This window comes from Anser brachyrhynchus (genome assembly GCF_964034855.1).
Source record: "Anser brachyrhynchus genome assembly, chromosome: 3".
NCBI classification, from domain to species: domain Eukaryota; kingdom Metazoa; phylum Chordata; class Aves; order Anseriformes; family Anatidae; genus Anser; species Anser brachyrhynchus.
In genome coordinates this window covers 54175894-54202435 of record NC_137696.1, presented here as the reverse complement: position 1 = coordinate 54202435, position 26542 = coordinate 54175894, and the positions used below count along the sequence as shown (strand labels likewise).

At 38.4% G+C, this 26542-nt stretch overlaps 1 protein-coding gene across 4 annotated transcripts; it reads right to left on the bottom strand.

Moving 5' to 3' along the window:
* Nucleotides 1-1419: 1419 nt before the first annotated feature.
* WTAP (WT1 associated protein) lies at nt 1420-26112 on the bottom strand. Of its 4 annotated transcripts, XM_080584803.1 has the most exons (9): nt 25842-26071; nt 22211-22248; nt 22058-22113; nt 17338-17396; nt 15458-15585; nt 14154-14204; nt 9433-9611; nt 4581-4735; nt 1420-2644 (listed from the first exon to the last, which is right to left on the bottom strand). In XM_080584803.1, exons 2-9 carry the CDS (start codon nt 22238-22240, stop codon nt 2061-2063), a joined length of 1242 nt encoding a protein of 413 aa, XP_080440929.1. In that variant the 5' UTR covers nt 22241-22248; nt 25842-26071; the 3' UTR covers nt 1420-2060. The 4 variants fall into 4 exon arrangements, 2 of the variants coding, with proteins under 2 accessions (XP_080440929.1, XP_080440930.1); XR_013948363.1 differs by lacking the exon at nt 14154-14204 and having other exon boundaries at nt 7669-9611; nt 25842-26112; XR_013948364.1 differs by lacking the exon at nt 14154-14204 and having other exon boundaries at nt 8875-9611; nt 25842-26112.
* Nucleotides 26113-26542: the final 430 nt, after the last annotated feature.

Here is a 26542-nt window from a genome sequence, read left to right as displayed (position 1 = left end):
TTGCTTTCACATTTCAGATTTGAACCAACATTGATTTCACTATAAGGCTTTTTACCATTTGTATTATCAGGATAAAGTCATCGTTATTGTCCATTAGCATCATTTTAAAAACTTAGAAAAAAGTTTAATATAAAAAAATTATACTCCACCACAAGTAACTGGAGTATACACACACACACGCACTACAGATACTCAAGTGATAAGGCACTAAAACTAAATATGAATCACAAGCAACTAAAAATTTAGGATTTTTTTTTGTAAACCAGAAATTACTTTGGGCACCAGATGCTAGTAGCTTTTTTTTTTTGGTATAGATGTTCACTTCCCTTCTACATGCCCAACTGTCCATTAAGTACTATTTTTCAGGCAATGAGAGCTGAAGTAACATTCCCCCAAACCACCACATATTGCAAATAGAATTTATGCTTCCAGCGAGACTAAGTTATTTCAGCATCTTTAACTGAGCCCTATGAATTTAAAGTAGCAGCAGTACATAGACTAGTATGTTTCCAACACACGTGACAGCAACTAACAGTATTTTGATTATAACCATTTATCTTGGACAGCAGTTTTGCTGGTGCTAGTTCTCATATAACATGGGAACCCTTCTACAATTTAGGAATTTATTTACTTTAAGCTACAGTTGTAACATTTCCAAGTATCTCCTGTAACTTTGAAGACACACTGCTTTCAATCAAGTTTCACTGTTCCCACGGTGAATTGCAAAGCTGTAAGCTATTTACTATTATTATAGTGGTTATATGAGAGGACTGCATTAGTTGTCTGGTAATGGCAAGATTCTCAGGTAGGGAAATGCTGAAACTGAGTTAAGTCTGCCTAAAAGTGTGCTGTTGAATACTTTTATTTTCCCTTTAACAGTACTTAAAGCCAGTACTTTTCCACTGCCTCTTATTGCTACCATCACAAAACTAGTAGACAAAGCAATCACCTGAAGGTCAGGTTCCAAGCAATTCATAATTCACCGCTACTGATCAATAAAAGTATACTTTTTAATTTTTCTGAACTTAAGTCAGTTCACTGAACTTTCCCTCACATAGGCTTTTTAAAAATAGGAGTTACCTTTTTAAAATGCTGAATTAATAACTTCTTAAAGTGTCATAATTTGTGTATTTACCTGTAGGATACGTCCTAGTCTTTTTTTTTTTTTTAAGAGCCAGGTTCCAACTCAGATTTGCTTTTATTAACTTTTTTTTTTTAAATCTGTCAATAAGAAAACATGTAAAATAAGAACTAAAAGGCTGGCCTGAAACATGATAGCACACAGACCTATAAGCACAGGTACTTGGTATAAACCGTATCAAGTGGGCTTGGCACAGGAACAAATTCAGTAAAAAGCAAGTACTGTAAACACACTCCATACAAATAAGTCAGGTAAACCAATGCAGAACAATGAGGAAATTACATTATTAAAAGTTTTTATTTAGGTTTGGTCAGTACAGGTAAGATAATATTGGAGTCACAGAGCAATATGCATAAACAGGATACAACAGTTCTTAAAAACTGAGTAACTATGCACACAATTCATAAACATTCGGTCACCTAAGGAGAAAATGCACAGATGTATGGTGGGAAAAACTGTAATTAACACTGAAACTACTACAGGACTCCTTCAGTAAGTCCATCTTTTAGTGATAAAACTACTGTACTGGGCAAACTTGGCAGTCATAAACCCACAGCTATTATGACAAATCTTGAAGGTGGTGTGAGTATAACAGTATGAGTAAGAATGCCCTTACACAGCACAGGTTCTAGATATACACAGATTTGTACAGACATCATTTATGTTATACTTTATGGAAATAATTTCCATTTCAACTTCACATTAACTCATATAAAAATAACTTGAGCTACACAAACGTCTTTTTAGCAACATTCAACGTAATTAACTGTTAAAATTTCCAAAGTGGCAGAGGTATTGAAGCAAAAAGAAACCCACAAAAAGGCAAAAATTGTGACAAGTATGCACTAATTTAAACGGCTTCTGGACAGTATCCTCTCCCAATTTAAATGACACTGTATAAAAATGTTGCAGAAAAATGTTACAAAACTGAACCCTGCACACTTACACTGGAGTCCAAACCATTCTGGACATGACGAGAACCCACAGTTCTGTTACCTTTCATGCTCACTGTTTTCTCCTCTTGAGGATCATGATTGGAGTCTGTGTCATTTGAGTGGTGAGTGAGAGAGTTTTCACTGCCAGTGGGAGAGTCTACACTTTCATACCCAGTACTGAGTTGGTTTATGTAGCTACCACCTCCTCTACCAGTTCTATCTTCAGAGTGGTTGGACAGCTTATTACCATTCCCTGGAGAAGCCGGGAAGTCATCTTCTGTGCTGCTACCCTCCCTATAAAATCCAGGCCCAGACGTCCGCTGATGGGAGGAGCTACCATTGCTTGGTCCGTTAGCCAGGCGGCTGCAGTCTTTACCCACAGCCTCTCCCTGGTCTGTAGGCTCAGAAGATGGAGTCCTGCTGGTACCTGGGTTGGAGGCCTGGGACTGCTGCTGCTGGTACTGTGCCAACTGCTGGCGAGTCTCCTTCAACTGCTGCTGAAGAACTAGAATGGTACTCTGCATACCCTCTACCTCCTCATCAAGCTGGATGATGAAGTCATTCAACTCTATATAAAGAAAACACATTTGTTGCAAATACTTAATAACCCATATGCAGCTTAAATCTCATCAAGAATCACAATCCAGTAACAACACGTTATGCTGAAATTTTTCAACCAACTTTTTCAGCCATCAGATGGGCACCATTTTTGATACTCTGCCTCTGAAGGAGGAAATGCGGAACTGTCACCTACTTACTTTTTATACTACAACTTAGAATATATGAGAAGAAATTAATTTCTGGACAAGAAAAGAGGGTATCTGGAAAGCAGCTCAATTCCAACAATTAATACTCTGCAATTAAATTCTACCATACCTACTTTCCTCTAGTGTAAAATCTTAGCAGAAATACTGTAAAAGTGACCACAAACTACATCTGTATGTAATAGGTCTGAATGATTACAAAAGCCTATACAGTGACAAAAGATTGTAGTCACATTTCAAGGAAATTTCAACTCTCTTAATCTTTTCAACTGCTTTTAATCCTATCTAATGGAACACAAATAGAAAGAGTAGACTTTTGCTGACACTTATATTAACAAAAATACTGAAACACCCTGTGGAATTGTTACATACAAAGAAAAAAGAACTTTCACAATTGGGACTGCATGATGGAGCAGAACAAATTTGACCTGGAAAAGGAATCCTCAATTCAAATGCTTCAATGACATGATGAAACAAATAACATGGAAAGTGATTATCATAAAAAATTATAAACCTGAAGTTTTTCATAAAAAATTATAAACCTGAAGTTTTTCATAAAAAATTATAAACCTGAAGTTTTTCATAAAAAATTATAAACCTGAAGTGTTCTCACTGCTATGGGCAAAAAATCACTAGGAAAAGTTGTACTGTAAGATTGCCATAGCCTTCATTTGTATAGGGAAGAAGCACTAGAGGCTAAGAACACATCTCAATTCTGAAGCTTACTTTACTATGCTACACTCAGTAGCAAAAATCCTTAAAGAACGCCTGTATTTGTTCCAGTTGTGAATTTGATAATCTTAGTGCATTAAAATAAATGCATTATCTAAAGAGTAGTTGAAAAGCAAAAGGGTAACTACTCCAACATAATTACAGAATTATTTACCTTAAGAATTTTCCTTACTGTGTATCACTTCATACTGTTTTCTCACAAAAATAAGATCTACAGAAAAATATTTATCCTTAAATATACAGAATGTTATTTAAACAACAAATCAATTCAATGCTATCTTAGGCATCAGTTGTGAAACAAACATATCCAGGTTAACATGGTAACATCTAAATAGCTTGTCTCAAGATTTAGCGTAATAATCAGACAACTTACTGTGTAACCTTCAACCAAAAAAGCAAGTATTTCCATCAGGCACCTCAAAGAACAGTGATTCTATGCTGAACTCTCAACTGAATTATTTTTGTTTTAAATTTGCATTTTCCCCTCCATTTAAGTTATGCAAGAGGTCAGAGTTTATAGATAATTTCAATTTAGGTTCATAATGCTGTAAAATTTGGACAGTGAACACAATGGGACATGTAGGTCACCTGGTTACCTCATCAAAAAGTGCATTTCTATTATTCTAACAAACACTTTAACAATATGTAAGTGGTTTTTTTCTTCTTCACATAATTCCAAAATGTGTCAGAGTTAACAAGAAGCATTCTGTTTTCATTGCATGCTTACCTTAACATTCCCTATTAAAAAACAAGACCTAAAGAACAAAACCCAGCAGCTTTATATTCAAACGCTGAATTACTGGAGCTGCAAATCCCACCAGTACCCCAAAGTTAAGTTTGTATTGTCTTTTTCTTTTTTAATTTTGCTACCAGTGAAGACTTACAATGCTGTTATTTTACTTGATACTGCCCTTCAATTCTGGCAAAAATTTTACAGTATCCATATCATTAAACATTAAGCTAGCAGAAGTGCAAGGCAACTTCCATTTTCTTAAAAGAATCCCTTACCATCCTGACTGCTTTTAAGTTCCTCACTATATTTCTTCTGTAAAGCCAACTCTGCCTCAAGCTGTGCAATACGTCCTTGGGACAGCTGCCTTCCAAGCTCTTGATTCTCCTGGATAAGCATTCGACACTTCGCCATTAACTTTTTGCCTGTTTGGCTGCAAAGGAAAGAGCCATCTATCACAAAATGAATATAAAACCTTCAGTAATCTTCCTCAAACACAATTACAGACAAGAAGGAGATGCAATTTCTGCATGTCACAATTCAAGGAACATTATGCCTCAACATAATTGTCATAGCAGAAAGTCTCCCTATAGTTACCACATGCTGCTCCAATGTCAGTTGATCTTCTGTCGCTGTCCCATAAAGTGGAAGGCAAGTTTTATTACTGCAAGTATGAATAATCATATGTTTTTTGATACCAACATCTGGATTATCAGTTGCAAAATCTTGCATGTGCTAATTCTTAATGGAGTTAGATATTCGATTAAAGATGTGCCTTGTAATTGAAAAGATTTAAGTACTGCATAAAAACATGTCAATTGAATTATGAACAAAAACTTTCTTCCTTTACCAAACAAGCAGAACTTACTAAAAAGAAGAAAGTTGTTTGTTTGGGGGAAAATATAAACCTCATGTTCATTTTTTATAGTGACATCCATTTCTTCTTTGTGAGGCTAAGACATACTTTTGAATGTTGTCCAGGTGCTCTTGCTTAAAGAATTAGATGCCTACTTTTCAACTACATTTATGTATTTGACAGCACAGAGTTCGTTTCAAGATTCCTATGGTCAGCTTTTGCTAAGCACATCTTGCATGATGGAGACAAAGTAAAATGCAGTTATAAATTGGCAGAAAATTAAGGAATAAGTGATACTCTGTTCAGGATGACAGATTCAGATCATGGGTAACGTTTTAGAATATCAAGTTTCTGAAACAAATGGGCTGAAAAAAGTACCTTGAACTGGCAAGATTTTTTCTGCTAAATAGGTAACATCACATCTTTAATCTCCATGAATAAATTTGCATTTTAAAGCATTATAGGAAGTAATATGCAAATTAATATATAGGCAATATGGCTGACTCCATAATGTAGTTAAGAATTCAAGTCCTTCAAGACTGTCTGCCGAAGTCAGAATAGCAACCACAAACAGTTCTTTTATAAGGCTGAGCAACATAACGAAGCTTTCTTTCTACAGAAGCGTAGGCTCTGTCAAAAAAAACAAGAACTTGAACAGGTTTGTTGTGAATTCAATGGCAGGACTTGCATTATTTTTTTTAAGACCAAGGTAGTCGTTTAATTTTTAAAGTGACAAAAAATAGACAGAAATTGAGGATTAAAAAAGTAGAGTAGGAAATTTCTGCTACTGTGATTCACAGCCATGGTCCTCTCCTACAACCAATACACCCAAGCAACATAATGAATTTAAAATAATAATTTCCCTTATTGACTACCTTTTAAGCATTCAAGCTTTAAACAACTTTTAAGCTCTGCCAACACTGCCTCAGTAAGCATTATACAATTGGCTCTCCCAAATCTTTCAGATGGGCTGCTCCAGAAGGAATCTGGCTGTGTAAAGTCCTGGAAGCCTGTAACTCTGCTAAAGGCAGCAACCTGTTTTCTTTCTTGATGTGATGTCCAATGCCAGGTCCTTGAAGTTTAAATTGTGTTGACCTAATACAATCCAAGTAACACACTTAAGATGCAAGTTTTCTTACAGATGTTCACTCTGTGTAAAGCAGGACCGCTTTGGAGATGACCAATGTGACATAATCCAAAAGCTTTTAGGCAGACATGCAATGATTTCCAGGCATTTGCAAACTCCTGTTACTACATTCATCACTACAAGTTAAAGAAGTCCAAAGTGCTGAAGACATGTAATGTTTCTCTCCTTCACAAAACAACGTCAACTGCAGAGTTATGAAGTACCAGGTACTTGGAAATGGGACAATTTTAAAATCCCATTAATTCCTTCATGTTCGCTCCTGCCAAAATGTGAAATATTTATTACCTGTATATAAATTTGCATAGTTACCTATAATGCTGTTTCTTTCCATCATTTTTCCAGATGTTCTGAACTAGTGTTGCACCAAATAAATTTCCCTTGCAATTTACATAAAATACAACACATGCAAGAATATCAAATCCAGTAGCTATTAAAGTAATTCCTATTAACTTTAAAACTAAATTTGGCGTTGTTTTCACAAATCCATTTGAACATACATGCAGCAAAACCTGTAAGAATTAAGTGGTTAGGTTTCAGAAGACTACTGTTTGTTGTACTAGGCTTTTTGCAAATGGCATTTCTACTAATTCTTAATCCAAGCATATATTGTATGTATGAAGATGGTTAAAATGGCTTAGTATAGCCATTCCTTTCATTATATGCCCTTTTATTTCTCCCTCCACGCATTACCAAGGATTATATTGTACACCCTTATCTATGGTTAAGGTCCAGAACTAACACTGCTTAGGGCTGCAGTCAACATGTTACCTCAAGAACATCGGTTAGGGATTTGAATAGGAGCATCAGCTCTTTCAAAAACTAGGTCAGGTGACATGAAATAAGACTAGTTGCATACAAGGATGGACAATTAAAACAAAGTGTGGGGGTAAGGACTGCAAAGAATGAAAAATACTATGAATACTTTATATGAGTCATCATTTCTTTACCTTTTCAGAAAAAATAAAATCAGAACCAGTTACGAAAACAGCCTCAATTCTTTACCAGGAAATAAAACTTAATTTTCTCTACTCCAGCTGTTGCATGTATGATTTCTCCACATTCACGCCACTGTGACTTAAAATTATATGATGCATATTAAAGTATATTGTAGCTACAAAAGTGACAAAGTCCTTTTGATACTTTTGCTTGAAAGAAATTGGTAGTAACTTGTGTCTCAGTTGTACACACAATTAAAGCCTGAGAACTTGAGGAAACCAACCAGCCTCTATCTAGATGTATTTAAATAATTTTTGAACTCCAAGTTAAACAAGCAATCTGTATGGCATGCCTCTATCCACACATCATAGTGAGCTTTACAAATGGCTTGGCAACACAATTAACAATTTATTAATGCAAGTCTTACCTCCGTTTTGATGCTAGATCATTAAAACCTTAGATACTGCTATAGCAAAATCATTCCAGATGTGTCACTTTTTAAAAGAAAGTTTTCTGAAGGCTTTTCTTTTGCTGTTAAATCGTTACTCATGCAAAAAAAATAAATCTGCATAAGTGCACTACTCTTCAATCCCATGTTAATCATCTAAAGCACGAACAGTTGAGATACTTCTAAGTTAAAAATATGTAGTGCCATCTTAATAGAAATCATTCAAACAGAATACATCACCTTCTGCGACAGCTGGATCTTTTTCATTTAAAACTGAATTTTCTAGAATTAGACGGAGTCATAAAATATTGCCCAACTGATCAGAAAAAGCAAAACCTTAGTTTACTAGAACTCAATTCGCTAAGATAAAAAAAATACACAAATGCTATACCAAATCTGCATTTCACTTTACACACCTCAGACATGCACTCCCAGCTGTCCCCAATTGCTACTCTTACACGTAACTTGGGACAAAAGAACAGAGGCATCAATAGAGTAGCAAAGGTTCCTTCACTGATTCCACCAAGGAAAATGCATGCATTTAAGTTTTTGTGGCTTGTTAAAAGTGTGTCTTTTTTTCTTCAGAGAACGAGACAATGCAGAAATAACAATCTGTTCAATTCTCGTTCATCCCAGGAGTTTCACAATACAACAGTATAACCAGTAGTGTTCCTTGAACTATATATTACAACTATTTCAAGGCACATTTTATATAGAAGTGCAATACAAAAAAACAGGTGTACAAAGGAATAAAAACACCCCACCAACACTGAAGACAGTTGCCATTGTGTGCCTTCTGTATTGAGCATTTGAGATCAGTTCTTAATATAGAAGATCAAAAAATTCTCATTTCTGCATGAAAACATGCAGTGAAATACTTATCACAACTAGTTTTTCTTATACACGCTAGTTGTGATCAAATATATACTGCTTCCAACAACTTTAAACCTGCAATTAGATAGAACGTACATTCTTGTACAGTCCTAATTTTGAGGCGTCCACAGTATTACCAACCATCCAGAGAACAGTTTATTATTTAGCAACATTGACTTAAGGCTCCGTCAAGTGCTACAGAGCCCAAATGCTTAACAGTCAAATGTATACACTACCACTGATGTGATATCAAATAGCACTTGTGGCTATTCAGAACTGTTTAGCAAGTAAACTCTTTAATGCAAAATTCACCTCATCGAGTTTTGACCCAGCAGTTCAGTGAACAAGCAGGAAGTCCACAGTCTTATTGGCAAAACTGACTTACAGTGTCTCTAAGTCACTAGGCTCAAGGTTAAGAGCGAAGCATATTCCACTTCTACATTTTACGGGAATTTTACATGTTCAATTCATGATTTATAATCTCTAGGTTCTCTCTCCTCCAAACTGTCTGTAGACACAGTGTGCCACAGACTTAAGACTTCTGTTTTTCCCTCTATTTTCTTCAAATAGAACAATTTTGCAAATGTCTACATGTTCTAGAAAAGATTTTTTTTTCGGAGATGGCCATTTCTTCAGAATAGTCCGACGCCGTCAGGCCTCTGAAGCAAAGGGGGAGAAAAAAGCTGAAACACAAGGTTCATCTGGTAAGTTTTACATTAAGCATTACAAGCTGGACAGTATAAGAATGTGGCTTTTGCCTCAAAACGTCTGAGTCTTGGTGTGGAAACGAGTACTTGGCTGTCCCACCATAGCATTCTCGTAGTGGGACTGTCAGGGAAGTCTTGACTGGGGAGTATTTGTTTTGTTTACCTATCAGGCGTAAATTTCCAGGCACTCAGTTCATTTTGGGCTTGTTCCAGTTTGTCTTTAGTCTGTTCCAGTTCACCTTTCATTTTTAGGAAAAACAAGTTGATGGCTGGGTCCACCATTGTTGATCGCAGTTGGGCAACACTAGGCTGCTGGACTTGCTTGAGGTACTGAATCTGATTCTGCACAAAATAAGAAAAAAGATTTATTTATACATCATTCAATACAATTTTATAGTCATTTAGTTACGATTACAAATAGTTATTCCAAAGGTGACATGAAGGAACTTTGCCTTCTTACAACTTTCCAACTTGAAAAGGGCAGGATAAAAATCACTTTTGCCTGTCTGTGTTTTCACCCAATGTCCCCACACCATCCTGCCAAGGCTACTTTCAAGGCTGTTTATTTTTTTTTTTTTAATAAAAATGCTTTGATTTGTTCTGTACATGTAAGCTTACGTTCACCCAGTATGCGATTGGAACATGGTAATTTGCCCTCCCTTTTAAACCTATATTTTGAAGAAAAAAATATACAAAGAGTTGTCTGCTTAAAACAGATGACTAATTCTCATACAACTAATGAAAATTTATTCTGGAACATGAAATTTACTGTTGATAGCATTTTTAAACAGCTATAAAAAATGTTTGCATATTTACAAAAAATAGGAATTTCTTATAATTTACATTTGCATTTTTTTCTTAAAAACATTAAGGAATTCATCAATTAAACTTTTTGACTGATTTGATTCACTTGCAATAAGCACAATCTTGCAAATAGTCATAGAAGTTTCAGAAGGAGTAACTATGAGACTGTCTTTTAAAAACAGCGTTCATTAGTAAAATTTTAAATAAACAGGATTGTTTTTGAAAGCTTCTCAAATTCTTATCTCACCACAACAGGCAATCTTAAAATTGACTACTACACAGCAGTGCAGACTACTAGTATGTGTTTCAAACCCAGCCAATAAGCAAAAATCACAACAGCCTGCACTGAAATTGTTCATTCTGAAGTTCAATTTATTATGCTCCTTATATGACACATTTCTTTGTCACCAAGAGGTAAACAAAATTACACGAGATGAAAAAAACATTAATTCAAGGTCAAAGGTTTTGCCTTCTGCTGCCAACAAATCTTGTGACCAGACTGACAGCAACAAATTCAATGAATAGTACAAGCCATCACCAGCAAAATTAAGGGAAAGAGTCTCCCCCGGCACTTTGCTTTACTTCCAACAAGCAGCACAGTCAAAAGCAGTCAGTTTAACCATTTCACTGTATATATAGCTACTGTTTATTGAATCTGTCACACAGCAGTAGTGAAAAGAAAATACAAGTACAAACATTTTTATTTATTTAAAAAATGTGCAGTAGCAATCTCAGACGCTTACTGATTTAGGAAGAACTTGTGTTAATGTATCTATCAAATAGCAACAATTCTTCAATTTTATTTCAAATATGTGATCTTCAAAGTTATTGAAATGTCTAATATATTTCAAATTTACTTCACATTCATTTAGTATTATCAAAATATATTCAAAACAATCACCGCATTTTTTCAATGTAACTTTAAACGTAGTAGTTTGTCTGTGTCCAGAAAGAAACAGAAAGGGAGCAAAGCACTGTGTAAAAAATGCTTTCAAGAAATAGAGCACCCAAGAGCCCACCTACAGAAGTATTACTTAAAAAACAGAAGCCCAAAGTAAGATTATCCTAACATTTCTTGGATAGCATTTTATCCCTACAGGACTTTCATCTCAACAAATGTACAAAGTGATACTCATTGAGTAAGAAGTTATTTAATTTACTGTCATACCCACTGAAGTTTCTGATGTTTGCACTAATGGAAGTATTTCAACAGCCTGCTGTTCTTCGCAAGGGCTAGCACTAGCAGAGAGTGCAAGCCCTTGTTTAACAGGTATCTGCACTCTTACAGACACCGCAGCTGCCAACATATTCCAGAAATATAATTACACTACAGTAACATGGTTCCCAATCTATTTTTAGACTGGCATCACTGAGAAAGGAAAACATGTTCTTGCCTACCTCCTCTCTTCTCCTGCCAGCCCAAGATTCCTTGGAACATTAGCACAAAGAACTGCTGCAAGAAGTGTACTAAGAAGTTCAACAGGAACCAGCTACTTCTATACAATGTGAACTGTTTAACCATCTGATTTGGGTAGCTCTAGCTCATGTACCTAGGCCAAGCAAAGATTGTTTTTGTGGGCTCCATGTAAAACCTCAATTGTCATTCCTGAAGCAGTAGTGTAGGAGGAATTTACTTGAGCTGACCAACCCTTGCCATTCCCTCCCCAAACTTAAAGATAATTTATTCCTCCAGTTTTTCCAACTCTAATTGGAGTTGCTTTCTCCAGTCAGAACTCCAGACTTCTCACTTGTCAGACTACTCATCCATCCAGGCCTAGCAACCTCCTCCAAACTCAACCCACTCCCAAAACAAGCCCATACCTTCCAATCTTTCCACCTACTTCCTCATTCCATTCACTTTCCTGCTTTGCCAGTCCAAGCCTCCCACTCTTGCTCCCACTAACCACTTCCTGACATGCCTCTCCTCCCTTCTACACTCCTGGGAGTAAGAGGTGGGGAGCAGAAGAGTTTGCCTGCCTTCAGACCCAGCAGCTCAACATCAGGCTAGAGCTACATATACAGGAATAGTCATGTCCACTGCCAGACTCCAAGACACTCTAACACTCAAAACACCTATCGGCTGCTCATATTTCCAAACATAAAAGCAGATACCTTCCGTTACTTTTCAGAAGCCTGTAACCTTGGTATTATCTTTGTTTGCTCTAACCCAAGGCAAGAAAATAAAGTACTCCAGATAGGACAGCACACTATGCAGGTTTTTGTTTGGGTGGATTTTTTTTTTTTAAAGACAGGCAAGCATTCTCAACACCTCTGCTTCTCACACTCTTGGAAACAGCTGACACCTTTCAGCCGAGGTTGCCCAAAGATATTCACACAGAACAGACCCTCTGAAATCAAGAACTTAAACAGAAAACAGATGCTTAAAAAGTGAAACCAATCTAAATAAGCATAAATATAAATCCTTCTTATAAGGAAGGAGTAGAAAGGAAGAAACTCGATAATGAAGAACACAACAGAGCTGTAACCTAAACCACAAGAAGTTATGGAGAGTAATTACTATCTCAGTACCGTAGTCCAAATGCATCCACAGGAAGCGTCCATTCATTATTGATATCAGTTCCATGAGAAAACTTTGAGTATCAAGTATTTCCAAATACCTGTCCACTACAGTAGCTAAGCAGTAGCTTCAGAGGGGATCAAAGCCTGTCCTTAAAGTAACAATCACCACCCCTGCTAGAAGTAAAGCTCCATGTACAGACAGCAGTCAACACCTTACCTGTGTGTCCCTAACAGCAGCAGCCTCTCTTGGGCAGGGTTTGCGGGAGAGGATCAGAGGAGGGGTTGTTCTTGCTATGGGGAAGGTAGAATAAGGCTGTTGCTGACAGTGGGGCACCTGAGATATTAAACTCAAACTGCAAATGAGCCCTTTAGCTAGCCACCATGGGCTACGCAAAGTAAGTTTGCAACACCAGACTCTGTAAGCTCCTAGCTCAAAAGAATCCCAAGTATGCTGTAGCTAGACTCAGCAGAGCCCAACAGAGGATGCAAGAAGTACTCAACTACCGTCTTGTTTCTACAAAAGAATACTGGAACAGAATCAGGACTACTCTGACATACATACCTTCAGAGCTTCAAGAACAAGAAGACTGGTAACTTTTATGAGCTAAGTGGGTTTTGCTGCGTTTTGTCTTTTAAAAAGAAGGGCACAAATTAAAACAGAAACCAAGACAATCCATTGCACCCTATTTAAAACAAGACTAGTATATTTTAACTGGAAAAGTGTTTTACACACTGGTAATCAGAAAAAGCACCCGCATCTGTCAACTACTGTTATTTGAACATTGTATTGTATTTTTGAGTTTTCATCCATTGTGAATTTAAAATTCACAAGGCTTGTTTTATACTTACAAGCTTGTCACATTCATGTCCCACCAATGCATTAAGAATAATATAAAATGTATTAATACAGTAAAGTATTATATGTAGTTTTTAAGCAAGTTGACACCATAGAAGCTGCCTTCTTAATTAAGATGTGGTAGAAAACAAGGCTTATGTAAATAACTCAGTGTCACTGGCATATTTTATATGTAAATATTGATTTTAAAACATGGTTAACTATGCTAAAAATTAAGTTACTTTATGGACATGTTATTTGACATATCAGATTTATATGGTGACTAGTTTTTGTTCATTTATGAAATCATTTAGCAACTTACAGTTTAGCTTTGCAGTTCACACAACAGGATTTATTTTTCTGCTGTTGTTTTACTGGAAAAATACTATCTAACAATACAAGCCAAGAAGTTCTCCAAAAGGTCTTTGAACTGGGTGCATGTTCACCCCTGGGGTGCATTAAGAAGAGTGCTGCCAGCAGGTTGAGGGAGGTGATCCTTCCTCTCCACTCAGCACTGGTGAGACACACCTGGAGTACTGGGTCCAGTTCTGGGCTCCCCAGTACAAGAGAGACATGGACATATCAGGGTGAAGCCAATGAAGAAGGGTCATAAAAGCAATTAAGGGCTTAGAGCATCTGACAAAGAAGCAGAGGCTGACAGAGCTGGGACTGTCCAGCCTGGAGAAGAAAAGGCTGAGGGGGGTCTTACCAATGTGCATAAATACCTGATGGGGGGGGTAAAGAAGGCGGAGCCGGGCTCTTCTCAGTGGTGCCCACTGAAAGGATAGAAGGCAATGGGCACAAATTGAAATACAAGAAATTCCATTTAAACATAAAAAACGCTTTATACTGTGAGGGTGGTTGAACAATGGCACAGGTTGCCCAGAGAGACTGTAGTCTCCATTCTAGGAGACACTGAAAACATGGCTGGGCAGTCCTTCGTAACCTACTCCAGCTAACCCTGCTTGGAGCAGGTAGCTTGGTCTAGACACTATCTGCAAGCCCCTTCCAACCTCAATGATTCTGTGATTTTTATTTTTAAACCACTGCAAAGCAAGTTTTCTTTTCTTACCAGTACTTACTATGGACTAATGTCATCTTACAGTAGTCTTAGGAGCAGTGAAAATAACATGTACAGATTTAAATCTTACACTGCTATACCTGACAGCTCTGGACACCTGCAGCAAAAAAGAAAGGAAGGCTAAAAGAAAATAGCAGAAGAAAGCAACAAAACTAATTACTGATTTTGCACAGAGCCTATATTCTTCATAAGAGAAGCTCTCAAGAATATGTTTCACAAACCATCGGTAAGAAACTTACTACAATCTTCTCTCAGAAACTGCCAGTTAAAGAAGCAGGTGGAAATGATGTTAAGAAGGTGATCCAAAAACAGTTAGAAGCCCCAGGTTGGCAACAGGCTGTTTCAAGGAACCAAAACTAAACAGAAAGCAGCCTCAGAAAATCCACAGAAATAAAGGAGAGAGAAACAACAAAGACATTCAGGGCAAAGAACATCAGAAACCCTACAAAGCAGACTGACAAAGTTCAAAAGGACTCCATCCAAAAAAGTCAGCAACTCTTTCCCCTGCCAAGTCAGTAGCTTTTTTCTCCCACCTAGCCAAATGGATGCAGAAGCTAGTTATCCAAATACACCATATAGATCAGCATAAAAACTCCTAAATAAAATTCAGTATATCGAATCTTATCCTTAGGTTTCACTATGTTCCTGCATTCAGTGATAGTTAGAAGTAACCATTCTGGTAAATAAGCACAGCTCGTAAATGCTACAAAGCAAGCATTGCAATACCTTTCCAAGCACAACTGCTGCTGAAAAAAATCAACCAAAGTAACCAATACTAAAAAAAAAAGAAATGATCTTTAATTCAGTGAAAGCTTAAGCGTCCCACCATTTTTAAAGCACAGGAACTGGAATGCTGTAGATGTATGAAAAATGTAGCACATGGTTACTCGTAAGAGCAGATATTCCTGTAACAGTCTAAGCTAACCCTTATCCTCTCTAAATACTTACAGTACACTCTTGCATCTCCTGTTCTTTAGTTGCCAGCCTCATGACCAGAATATTTTCTCTTCGGGCAGATTCTTGCTGTTGCTGTTTCAACTTCTCTTCAGATTCTCTCAATCCCGTCACATCATTAGCTAATTGAATTAATAAAACAAAAAGGACATTTGATAGCATCCTCCCATGAACAGTTTAAGCTTAAAAGACAGATAAAAAAAATCTGAAAACCAAATTCAAAAACAACAAAAGAGCTTAATAAGTACAGCTGTAATTAGCACAGATTAAAAAGATCTATACATCAAGTGTTAGAAAAGCTTGACAAAGGTTGATTTTGAGTACGTCTTTCTTATCCTTCCTTAAGACTTAGAACTAAACTTTGGAAAAAGCTTCTATGCTTATATAGGAATTAACTTTCAAAGTGCTTATTTAACCAGCTACTCTGCCTTTCACCACTACTACTTGCAGTCTGAAATTGAGGTAAGATGGGAATGTCTTGTTATCTACAACACATTCAGTGTGCAAAACAGTGCTATTTGTGGTCAATTCTCAAAGTGATCTCAGCACTCAGAGTAAACAGTAAGACAGACACTGGAAAACTTCAGAAATGGTAGTTCAGTCACAACTAGAAGAGTTCTTCTGATCCATGAACATATATAAAAATTTATATATGAAATATTAGGGAAGGCCAAATTACTCTATTGGGAACATGTGCAAACAGCCTGGTACAAACAATACATTCACTCTATCACAAATAAAATGATAGAATAATTGTTGTGTTTTTTTTTTTTTCCTGACACTCAATTATGTACTTCAAGTATAAACTAAGAACATCACAACTCACTTCAGGACAATTAGGGTTTTTTTTTTTTTTTGCTGTTGTTTCAGATAATTCAATAATGCTGATTACTAAAGCATGTATTAGAGTTTCTAAAATTGAGAAGCTGGGAATGTTAAAAAAAACATTTATCTACATTAAGACATTTTCACCCTAAAATGAAATCAACTGCTTATGTTTGCTGTACTTTAGTCTCCAAAACTCAGATAAGAGATGGCAGTATATAAAGGATGTAACAGAGGTAAGAAGGAACATCTGCCTGGACTGACAGAAAAAAACTTCAAAATCAGTGCTATCACTGCTACCGAGACTCTGGGTATTTAGCATGACAAGGTGAATGGAAGACAGGAGAGCTTCTAGCTGCTGATGCAACTTTTACATGACTTAGGACTGGTGATCCAGTCACTTCCAGAACGTATTCAGACTTTCTCATTTGAGAGTAGGATGATGTTTTCCTGTATTCTCTCTTTCTGAAATACCGAAGTATACCGAAGTTTTAAGACTACCTAAAACTGACATTCAAACAGCTAATTCAACTTCCAAATGAGATAAAAAAATCACTTGGGTATTCATTTTACACCTTTACCTCTACAAACTATGTCCCCTCCCACATGATTTACAATCCTGTAAAAATACTGAAAGGACAAACATTCTAAGTATTTTGGTAGAGGAAAACTTCTCTTTCCTGTTGCACAAATCCTGAAAATACATATATTTGTGGGGTTGTACTCTGGGTCTTTTTTTCCTAGCAGTCCAGGTACAGATGGTCCCACAGATGCAATAACAATTTTTAGAAGCCACGTAAGATCTGCAAAGAAAACGAGTGGCTCGGAAAACTGGGAAGGATGAAAGCTTACACCAGGAGAGAGAGGGATTTTTCTGACAAGTAACATGATAAGTCTATTCCTGAGGAATATTACTGTTATTTTTAATAATAATGTGGCAATAGATTATCTCTTTCTAAAACTGTTAGAAATTACAAACACTACTTCACCACTCTGCTTTATACAAACATTCAGGTAACTCATACCATTTTGAAACTTTGCAAACTTACAGTTAAGATCTGTGTACTTGCCCTCCAAAGCTTGCACGTATGCTTCATACTGTTTCCACCTATTGCAGAAAGAAAAAGATTTTCCTGAAGACTAGTTTATTGAACCAAGACATTTCATTCCTAAACAGAGTATATTTGTATCACAATCAGGAAACATTAAGAGATACATAACTTGATTAAAAAACAGTTCTACAGAAAAAAATTAATTCCACTTGGCAACTCAAAAGGATAAAAATATAGCTGTCCATTACTACCTAAAATTTACAACTTAAAAACTACTTGTAATATTTGTCAAACACTAGAATCCAAGACTTAGTTATCTGTGCTAAGTACCTAAGATGCCTCTCATTCTCAAAGCAGATCAAAACAAAACTCTGTAACAGAAACCATAACACACGGACAACACATCTGTTACCAAGCGAACAGCAACACAAGCAGAAGCATATTACAACAGTATAACTTGCAGTCTATTAGTTATTCCAGCTCATTTAAACCAAGACCATGCTGATAATATTTACTGACCAGCTATCCAGTTTAATAACTCTTTGAAGGCATGCTATTTCAATGATCCATCCAGAAAAACCTCACACTTAAAAACAGCATTGCATTTGATACAAACCATCAAATCAATAGCAAATAAAATCCCGAGTAAAGGTAACCATGCCTTGCCAACAAAGTTCACAGGATGGGTTGTGGTGGTTTTTTTTTTTGGGTGGTGGTGATGGTGGTGTTAATCAGGGTTTTTCTGTTGTTTTGGAGGTGGTGTCTTTAAAGATGTACTCCTAACTGTGTATACCTCACTACAGTACAATTCCACAAGATGAAATAAATTCATCTAATAACTTTGTGACTACAGAAAGGGATGGTTTCTGTTCCCTCCCTCCCGACTTATTCTTCCCCTCCCCACCTATTCTGTGCCAGACCCATCATAACCGCTCTACTTTAACCTCTCTAACCTAAAACAATACAACCTCAAACAAAACTATAACATCTAGATTATTTTTGATGTTACAGTGAACTCAAGCAGCCCAATAAAGGGCCTGCAAAACGTCTGGTCTATAACAGCAAGTGAGATCACATCAGTGGGAAAAACAAAAGAAAGCACAAGGTCTCTTCTTTCTGGCAGCAACAAAATTTTCTCTCCTCAGCTGAAGAAGAAATCAGCATGAATTAACTCTTTCAAAGCTCTGTAGGAGAGCACCAGTATTCCCACTTAATCCTTAAACTGAGCATCTCTCTGCTCTAAAAAGAAATATACTTAGAAACAAAAGTTTCATAATTTGACCACTCGAAGTTCAACATTAATTCAGACTGTCAACCCTCAAAAACTGCAACTGAAAAAGACTACTAAACAGCAAATCTCAAAAGAAGCTGTATTTGTCTTGAAAGAATTACATGAAAGTGTAAAAACATCGGTCTTCAAATATAGCTGCATGATTAACTTCTGAGTTATGTCCCCCAGCCTGAAAGTAATAGTTCTCTGAGAATTGTGACCTCTTGATTGATAAAAGAAGCTACACAAAGAGTTAGTGAACTGTAACACTGAAACAAGTTACACAGATGTAACAGACCACCATCAGAAAGAAAACGTGTGGCCTGTGGTGACCAAGTAAGTCAGAGGTAATTACTCTAGGTCACCTCTCAGTGAGCCCTAGTATTTAAGCAAGGGCTGAATTCCTGGAAGAGAAAACACAGAGCTCATTAGACCATGTCATGGATTTACAAGTCATGTGCCTACCTACTCTTCTAGAAAGGTGACCCTTCAGACAAGATTACTTATCTTGTTTTGTAAAAACGCACAAAACATTGTGAAGGCTGTAGCAGTTCATTTCCAAAGACGTTTCAGAAACTGTACAGAATAAACTTGTGATCACCATACTGACACAGAGAACTCTTCCAACAATCAAACCATCAATTTTAAAAACTGAAGTTTTTCTATCACAGCAACTTCAATTTCATGAAATTTCAACACCACAAGCATGGTCTCAATTTTGGTACAACTACAGAAGGTCTCAGAAATAATATTCTCTTCTAGCAATCACTCTGTTTTTGACTCACCGCAGGCAAACCAGATAACTAGCAACAAAGACAAATCAGAAGCAGGCTTATTTCCTACTAGATTTTAAAAAAAACATTAAAACAATCTATGACACTAAAAGCATCAAAACAGAAAATGAATTGTAAAAATATCCACATAAACCAAGTAGGTTGTTCTTACAAATAACTTAAGCAGAAAAATAAGCAGGTATACAGATAGGCCCTTACTGAAGAGGGACCGATTCCCTTTCAACCCAACTTGTAGCTGTGATTCTTTAACTACAAAAATACCTGACGGATACGCATCTCAGTAATCACTAAGATTTTTTTTAGAAGAAGTCAAAATATTTACAAAATATATTCACAAGACAGTTTCTTGAGAACGTTTCTGAAGGCAAGTTCAAGGAAGAAACAGCACTGCACCTCAGCCATTCCAAAAGTGATTGGCTGTATATCCATGCTGGTTGAAAGTCAGTAAAAGCACTGTATTTCATCAGAACAGATTGTGTAAATAGAAGTACTTCAATATTTTACATACTAACCACTATGATAAACCATCAGGGGAACACTGAAACAGTTTTTTAGCTATGGGTCCTTGGCTCCTCCTCCTCCACAAACTGACAGCATAGCTTCTAACTGCCTATTGCATTACAGAGAAGGGGAAGAAAGCAGATGAGTCCATTGCTGCAAATGAGACAACGAAATCCCCAGAAGGCTAGACTGAAAGACTTCCTCCTGATCCTGCTCACTTTCAGTCAATGGAAGAGAAAGTGGACAGACTTTAACTATGTGCTTTGTGGAAAAGAACAGTGAAGTTCTGACTCAAGGCACAGGAACTGACAGAAACAGTACCTTGCACATGTAAGTACTTTACCAGTGCAAATTGCACAGGGATGATGATGCATGTAAGACCAAAACCACAGATTACATACACCAGTATCTTAGAAGGATATGTCCTGCCAACACACAGACCAAAAGACAAATTCCAAATCTTATTTTAAGATGATATAGTGGTGGTCAACACGTTTTTTTCTGTCTGAAAGTAGTAGAGGTACCTTTGATTAAAACAATATACACAATGATGTAACATTTTATTCCAACCTACAAAAGAAGTTAGCAGTTAGCACAGTAATTACTACCTTCCCATGAAGTCATAAACAAAAGCAAACATAGTATACATCCTTTATTTATGTACTCAAATGAAAGAGAAAGAAGTGTTCATAGGACTGCTGAATACTAACAACTGAAACACACATGGCCAAAGTGGCATTTAAGTACAGTTACTGTCCTTAAACCAATAAGGAGACCTTTTAAGAACACAAGTTGCTTTGTCTACTCTAAGAGGAAGACAATAGCAACGCAGCTGACACCAGCAAATTCCCTCCTGTCTCTTCATTAACTCAGTTTAGCTGCTATCGGACTTTACCTCCTTGGGCAGATTCTACCACATTCTCCCTTTATTAAACCCTAGAAATCAATCTCTTCTATGGCAGAAAGTAACCATTGCAATACACAGAAACCAATTACAGTTGGAAACTTTTTTTTCATACAATCAGGATGCAAGCCACACAGAAGCTACACTTTGATAGAAATTTTGAGCATAGCTTTGTAGACTTAGAAGTCTGCTACTCCCCCAGGACAATCTTGAGTATGAAAACTTCTGTAAAAGGTTCCTAAGACTGAAAACACCTAACATCAAAGAAGCATTTTCCTACTATTTAAAAACCTTATTCTTTACTACCCAAAAAACAGATATTTGAGTAGATGAAGACTATATTGACCCCACAGGAAAAAAAAAGGTGTTACTCCAATAGTAGCTAGGAGAGTTTCTCCAGAAGAGGGACTAGCTGATCACACTAAGCGTTATACTTCTTGTATCCTCATGTTCCTACTGTTTAAGTCTTTAACTCATAAACAAGATGACAGTATTTAACCAACTGGAGAGACAGTAATAATGCAAATAATTTACAAAGTACAAAAAGCCAAGAGCTAAACTTTACCAAAACGCAGCAACTATTGCAAGCAGATAAACAAATGACCCACAGATGCCTAGTTTACTTAGTTCCTTCTTTATCAATCAGGAAATTTAGGTATATAAAGCTTGCATAACTGAAGCTTTGGTCTCTTCCCACCCCACCCACCCCCCTTTTTTAAGAAAGTGGTCTTTATCACAGAATCACCTATTTCATTTTCCCTGGTGGCCCTTAACTTTCTGTAAGGTAAAAAATATAACCAGGCTCTTCTTTAAAGAAGTTCCAGGTGATAATCTTATTTTTAACATTTTACTGTTAGTATCTAAACATGCTGAAAAGATAATTAAATGGACCAAGAAAACCTAAAACACTGGAGGAGTAAGCAGCTGACATTTTTGTGATGTTTAAAAGTAACTTGCTATCTAGCAGGGAATGTAAGCAACCCTGTCTTTCGAAGTCACAAGTAAAGAAAAAAACTCCTACTCATATGGATTAGAAAATACTGCTCAGGATTTTCGTCCTTCAGAAAGTGCTTCCCCCCGAACTATAAATGAAAATATTTCAGACTATGAAAATCTTATAAAATATGTATCATGAGAAGGCTAAACGGGTCTTCAGAATAAGAGTGCTAAAAACAATGGCAGTGGGAAGTTACATCTTCCACTAAGAGTTTGCTAAAGCATTGCAAAACAAGAACTTTGTCACTATACCTTAGGATAAGCTCATCTCTAGGCAAAACCTTAAAATCTGCTTCACTAAGGCGAACCTGTGGAGCAAAAAGGAGAAGCACAATTTATCAAGCTGTCGTAAATACTTGGGGGGTGGGGGGAAAAGGAGTGTCACAGAAGTATTTTTAAACATACCTTCTTCGGGAGAGGTTCTTCATTCGTCATTGTGAACTCTGAAGGGAGAGAAAGAAAAAGAGTTTCATTTAGTGTAGTTACTGCTGTATGTGAAATACTCAGCAAGTAAGACATTTGTATTTCTAGTCTTAATTTCATCTATTTGGGTTATTAGACTAGTAAAATACTGGTTCCACACAATGCATAGTCAGAGTACAACACAGTACTATGACAAGTTTACCATTGTAATCTAGATACAAAGTCAATAGGCACCTTTTTTTCCCCCTAAAAGTTAACCAAGACTTTCTTTAGTGTCTAAAAAGCCTACCAGTAATCAATTTTTCCTACTTAATTAAGGGAAAACCACCCAACTTTGCCCATACGTGTTTAAATTAACAAACTGCATTTCCTATTTGCCCATAACTATTTATCATTAACTTTTACAAGGCAGATCCTAATACAGAAATGATAAAAGCAATTTATACTACTACTATAATACTTCTTTGGAATAAAGCTAACAATTTGAGAACACTACCACTAATATTTGGATTATGCCAAAGTAACGAGTTCTTTTAAGTATTCATTTTTAAGATTCTGATAAATAGAAAGTATTAAGCAGTTAACTTAAAACCCTTTACCTTCTCAGTGAAGGTAATGCGTCAAATGACTTGGGTACCACCATCACACTCAACTCTTCTTGTGCGTATGTACTATAACAGGATTGTATTGTGCTATGTTAAATATTCATGTTTCCTTGACTTACTGGACATACTTCCTTATCTCTAATGGATACATACTTTCTATGACTGATAACGTTAAAAAATTGAGCCCACAAAGATTATAAACACACAGTATTATAAGCATATATTTAACTATTTAACAACGAAGTCAAGTTTTGCTAGAGGCATGCACCTTTGCAACATGCCAACAGAAAGTTGTAAATATTGAGGATTTGACAGGCTGGTAAAATTGCTGCAATAGATATGTACCAGAAAAGGGGCATGGCCAACTCCTCGGTAGTAAACACCTTCACAAAAAAGCAGTACACATCAGTAAAAAAAAAATTTTCTCAGACTTGCACAAAGTATCTTAGGTATATTCAAAAAGGTACCTAATGAACCAATTTAACCGTTCCAAGTGCTAAGAGCCCTGCCACTATCCATAAGACAAATACATGCCAAATGAAGCATACTGCCTTCAACCTATGCTAACCATTGACAAATACGCAGTGTTCCACCAAGTAAGAATATTGTTAAAAAACAAAAAAACAACACACCATGTACAGTGCACAGATAAAACAGATTCCAAGCCCTCCATAAAATAAAAACTGACATCAGAATACGTGGAAAAGTTTCTAAAAACATGCAGCAGAAGCATCTCACTGATGAATGGCAGCTTCCTGTTCCTGTACTTCAGCAAAGACACTTAAGTGCTTCCCTAGAGTAGAAAGTCCTCTCCTCCCACAGCAGTTGCTCAGGCATTTTGCTTTAACTTCTGCATGCAGCTCCCGTTTCATCTCCTGTACGCACAAGAGGCTACTAATACAAACTTGCTTGTGCTGAACTCAGTCATTCACACTCAGACAGAAGAGCTCAAGAACAAGAATGCTAGGGTCCCCCGCATTTAGGTTGCCTACCTCCCCCATTGTAATTTGCTTAAAAATTTTTAGAATCTTTTACTCCTTCAGTGTTTGGAAGTAGTCCTGAAGACTTCAGTGGGAATCAAGTCCTCGACAGAGAGAAACGTTCTTTTCATATGTTCCCCAGAACTACAGTAAGCATCACTTAAATCATGCACAGCTGATGCCATTATTTGCATGTTCCTTCAAACAGGAACAGAAGCATACAAATACCAAAAAAGGTGAGTTTGCCCAATCACTTGGCTCATGAACCCTGCTGCAGCATATAACTATAAACACTTGAGCGTTGCCACAATTGTGACTGAAAAAAATGTAAGTCTGATGCTCCATCTAAGGCTGGGCTACCTTGCACCTCCATACCCAGCACACGATTCCAGCACTCAATCCTCTACAACAGCACCACACCAGGCTACACAGACCTCTTTACAAAAGCTATCTCTTGCTTTCAGATAAGATCCTTTAACAGAAGTGATGAAGACAGAAGTTACAGGCCACAGTATTACAGAAGTTAGTCTTACTGTCACTTGTCTTCCCTTGTAGCAATAGAACTAGAAAAGAAAAATACCACCACTAAAAAGCTTACTATAAATATTCAACAAGTTACTTTACAAAATTTAGGCTGATCACATCTATGGATGAATAATAGTAGTCTTTCTGCATGTGTGAATTTCACCTCACTACTCACAGGCAGCAGTTTGAGGACATACAGAAACTTACAAAAAGCTTAGGGATTTATTATTGCTCTAGGTTATGTTTTCACCATTGTGCTCAGTGTTCTCTGAAAGCATTACGAGCATCAGGCTGACTATATCACTCAGTTGTCACAGTGATTTGCCTTAGTTCTTTCTGTTCTTTAGCAGATACATTTAGAAGCTACAGACAATAACATGACAACTAAAGCGTTCACTCTTTGAATTTAACACCCTAACTCAAGTGCTGTGCAGTGAGATGCTTTTCATCATTCATCTGCCCTCTGAAAGAGAGATGATCCGTCTGCTACGCAGTTCAGGAAGATTTTGCAAGAACATGACAAAGTGCTCTTTTCTGCAGTAATAGGAACCAATGAAAACACTTTTCCCACACAACCTGATTTTTTATGATTTATATAATGAACAGCTTAACCATACTATCCTAACTAAGCACTTGATTTTGGGGAAATGTTAGCTGTTACACACCACTCCTTCTACAACTGCTCCTAGCAACGAACAACATGAAACTATATTCCATGCCTGACGTTGTCATGGGTACTAACAGGTCTTTTGCGGAATTTCATCAAGTCTTGGATTTTTATTGCAATTCAAATATGGAGATTAAATAGAAAAAGCACATTCTAGTTTTGTGAGCTCTGGTACTATATGCCTTTCACTGAAATGTTTAGGAAATAAGGGATTTAAACAGGAAGAGATAAGAGTTTAAGTATTTAAATATTAGGTGTATGTGAACTGTTTATTTACTAGTTACACCTGAACCAACTGCGAGATAGTTTAACGATATAAAAAAAAAGAGACAGTTCTGTGGGGAAACCCCAGAAAAGGTTGCAGGCTCCCAAAAATTAAAAAAAAAAAAACCACACGGCTGCCCCACTTCGCCCTAACACCCCGACCCGGGCTGACTTCACCCCCAGCAGCCGTGGTGCAGCTGCCCCGCCTTCCGCGCCCCGGCCCCACCGGCCCGGAGCCAGGCACTGCTGCAGGCCTCGGCCGGGCCCCGCCGCCCCCAGAGCCCCGGTCCTGGCCCCAGCGGGCCGCCCTCGCTCTCCTTCCACCGGGGAAGGCAGCGGCGCGTCCCCCGCGGCCGGGCGTGGCGGCGCTGAGGGAGGAGGACCGCGGCGGAGCGGCCGGGCCTGGCACAAAATGGCTCTACGGCCTTCCGCTCCTCCCCCCGCGTGAGGCGAGGGACGGAGCCGCCGGCGCTCGGGTCGGCGACGGCTTCACCCCGGGGCTCGGAGAGCGGCGGGGCCGGGCCCGCTGGGCTCGGCGGCGGGGTGGGGGGGCGGCCGTCCCGGCCACTCACCTGCGGCCCGCGGTGCGGAGGCGCCGCTCTCCCAGCACGCTAGCTGCCCGGGCCGCGCCCGTCACATCGAGGGCGAAACGCCGCCGCGCCTCGCAGCCGGCTCCAGCGGGGCTCCGCCGCTCCGGAGGCCGGGGGTCGCCGCCGCCGTCGCTGTTGTCGTTGTGGTCGTAGCCGCCGCCGCGCCGCACCCCGCGCCCCCCTCCCCGCCCTCCTGCCGGCCGCGCGTCCCCGCGCGCCGCTCCCGCCCGCTCTTTATTCGCGGGGGCTCTGCGCTACAAAATGGCGGCCGAGGAGGAAACGAGCGCCCGGCCGCCCCGCCCCGCCCCGCGCGGGGCTGCGCGCGCAGCCGGCACCTCGCGGCCCGGCGCAGAGACGGCGCAGGCCCCGCGCCCTCAGCGCTGCGGGGCTGTCCCCGGGGAGCCCGCCCGCAGCCCGCCGCAGCCGTTTCTTCGCTCGTTGGGGCGTTAGCTTAAAAGCTGACGGTTAAACGGCCGCCCGGCCGCCCGCGGGGCATCATGGGCCGGGCGGAAGAATACGGGCGGCGCGGCGGCGGCCTAGCAGGCGGGAGCGGCTCCCTGAGCGCTGAGGGAGTATCCCCAGCACGGGGGCTCAGCCACCCCGCTGCTCCTAGTGCTCGCTGGCATCCTCGGTCAGCAGCGAAAAAAAGCAAGCTGAACGCCCCTGCTTCCACAGAAATAAAA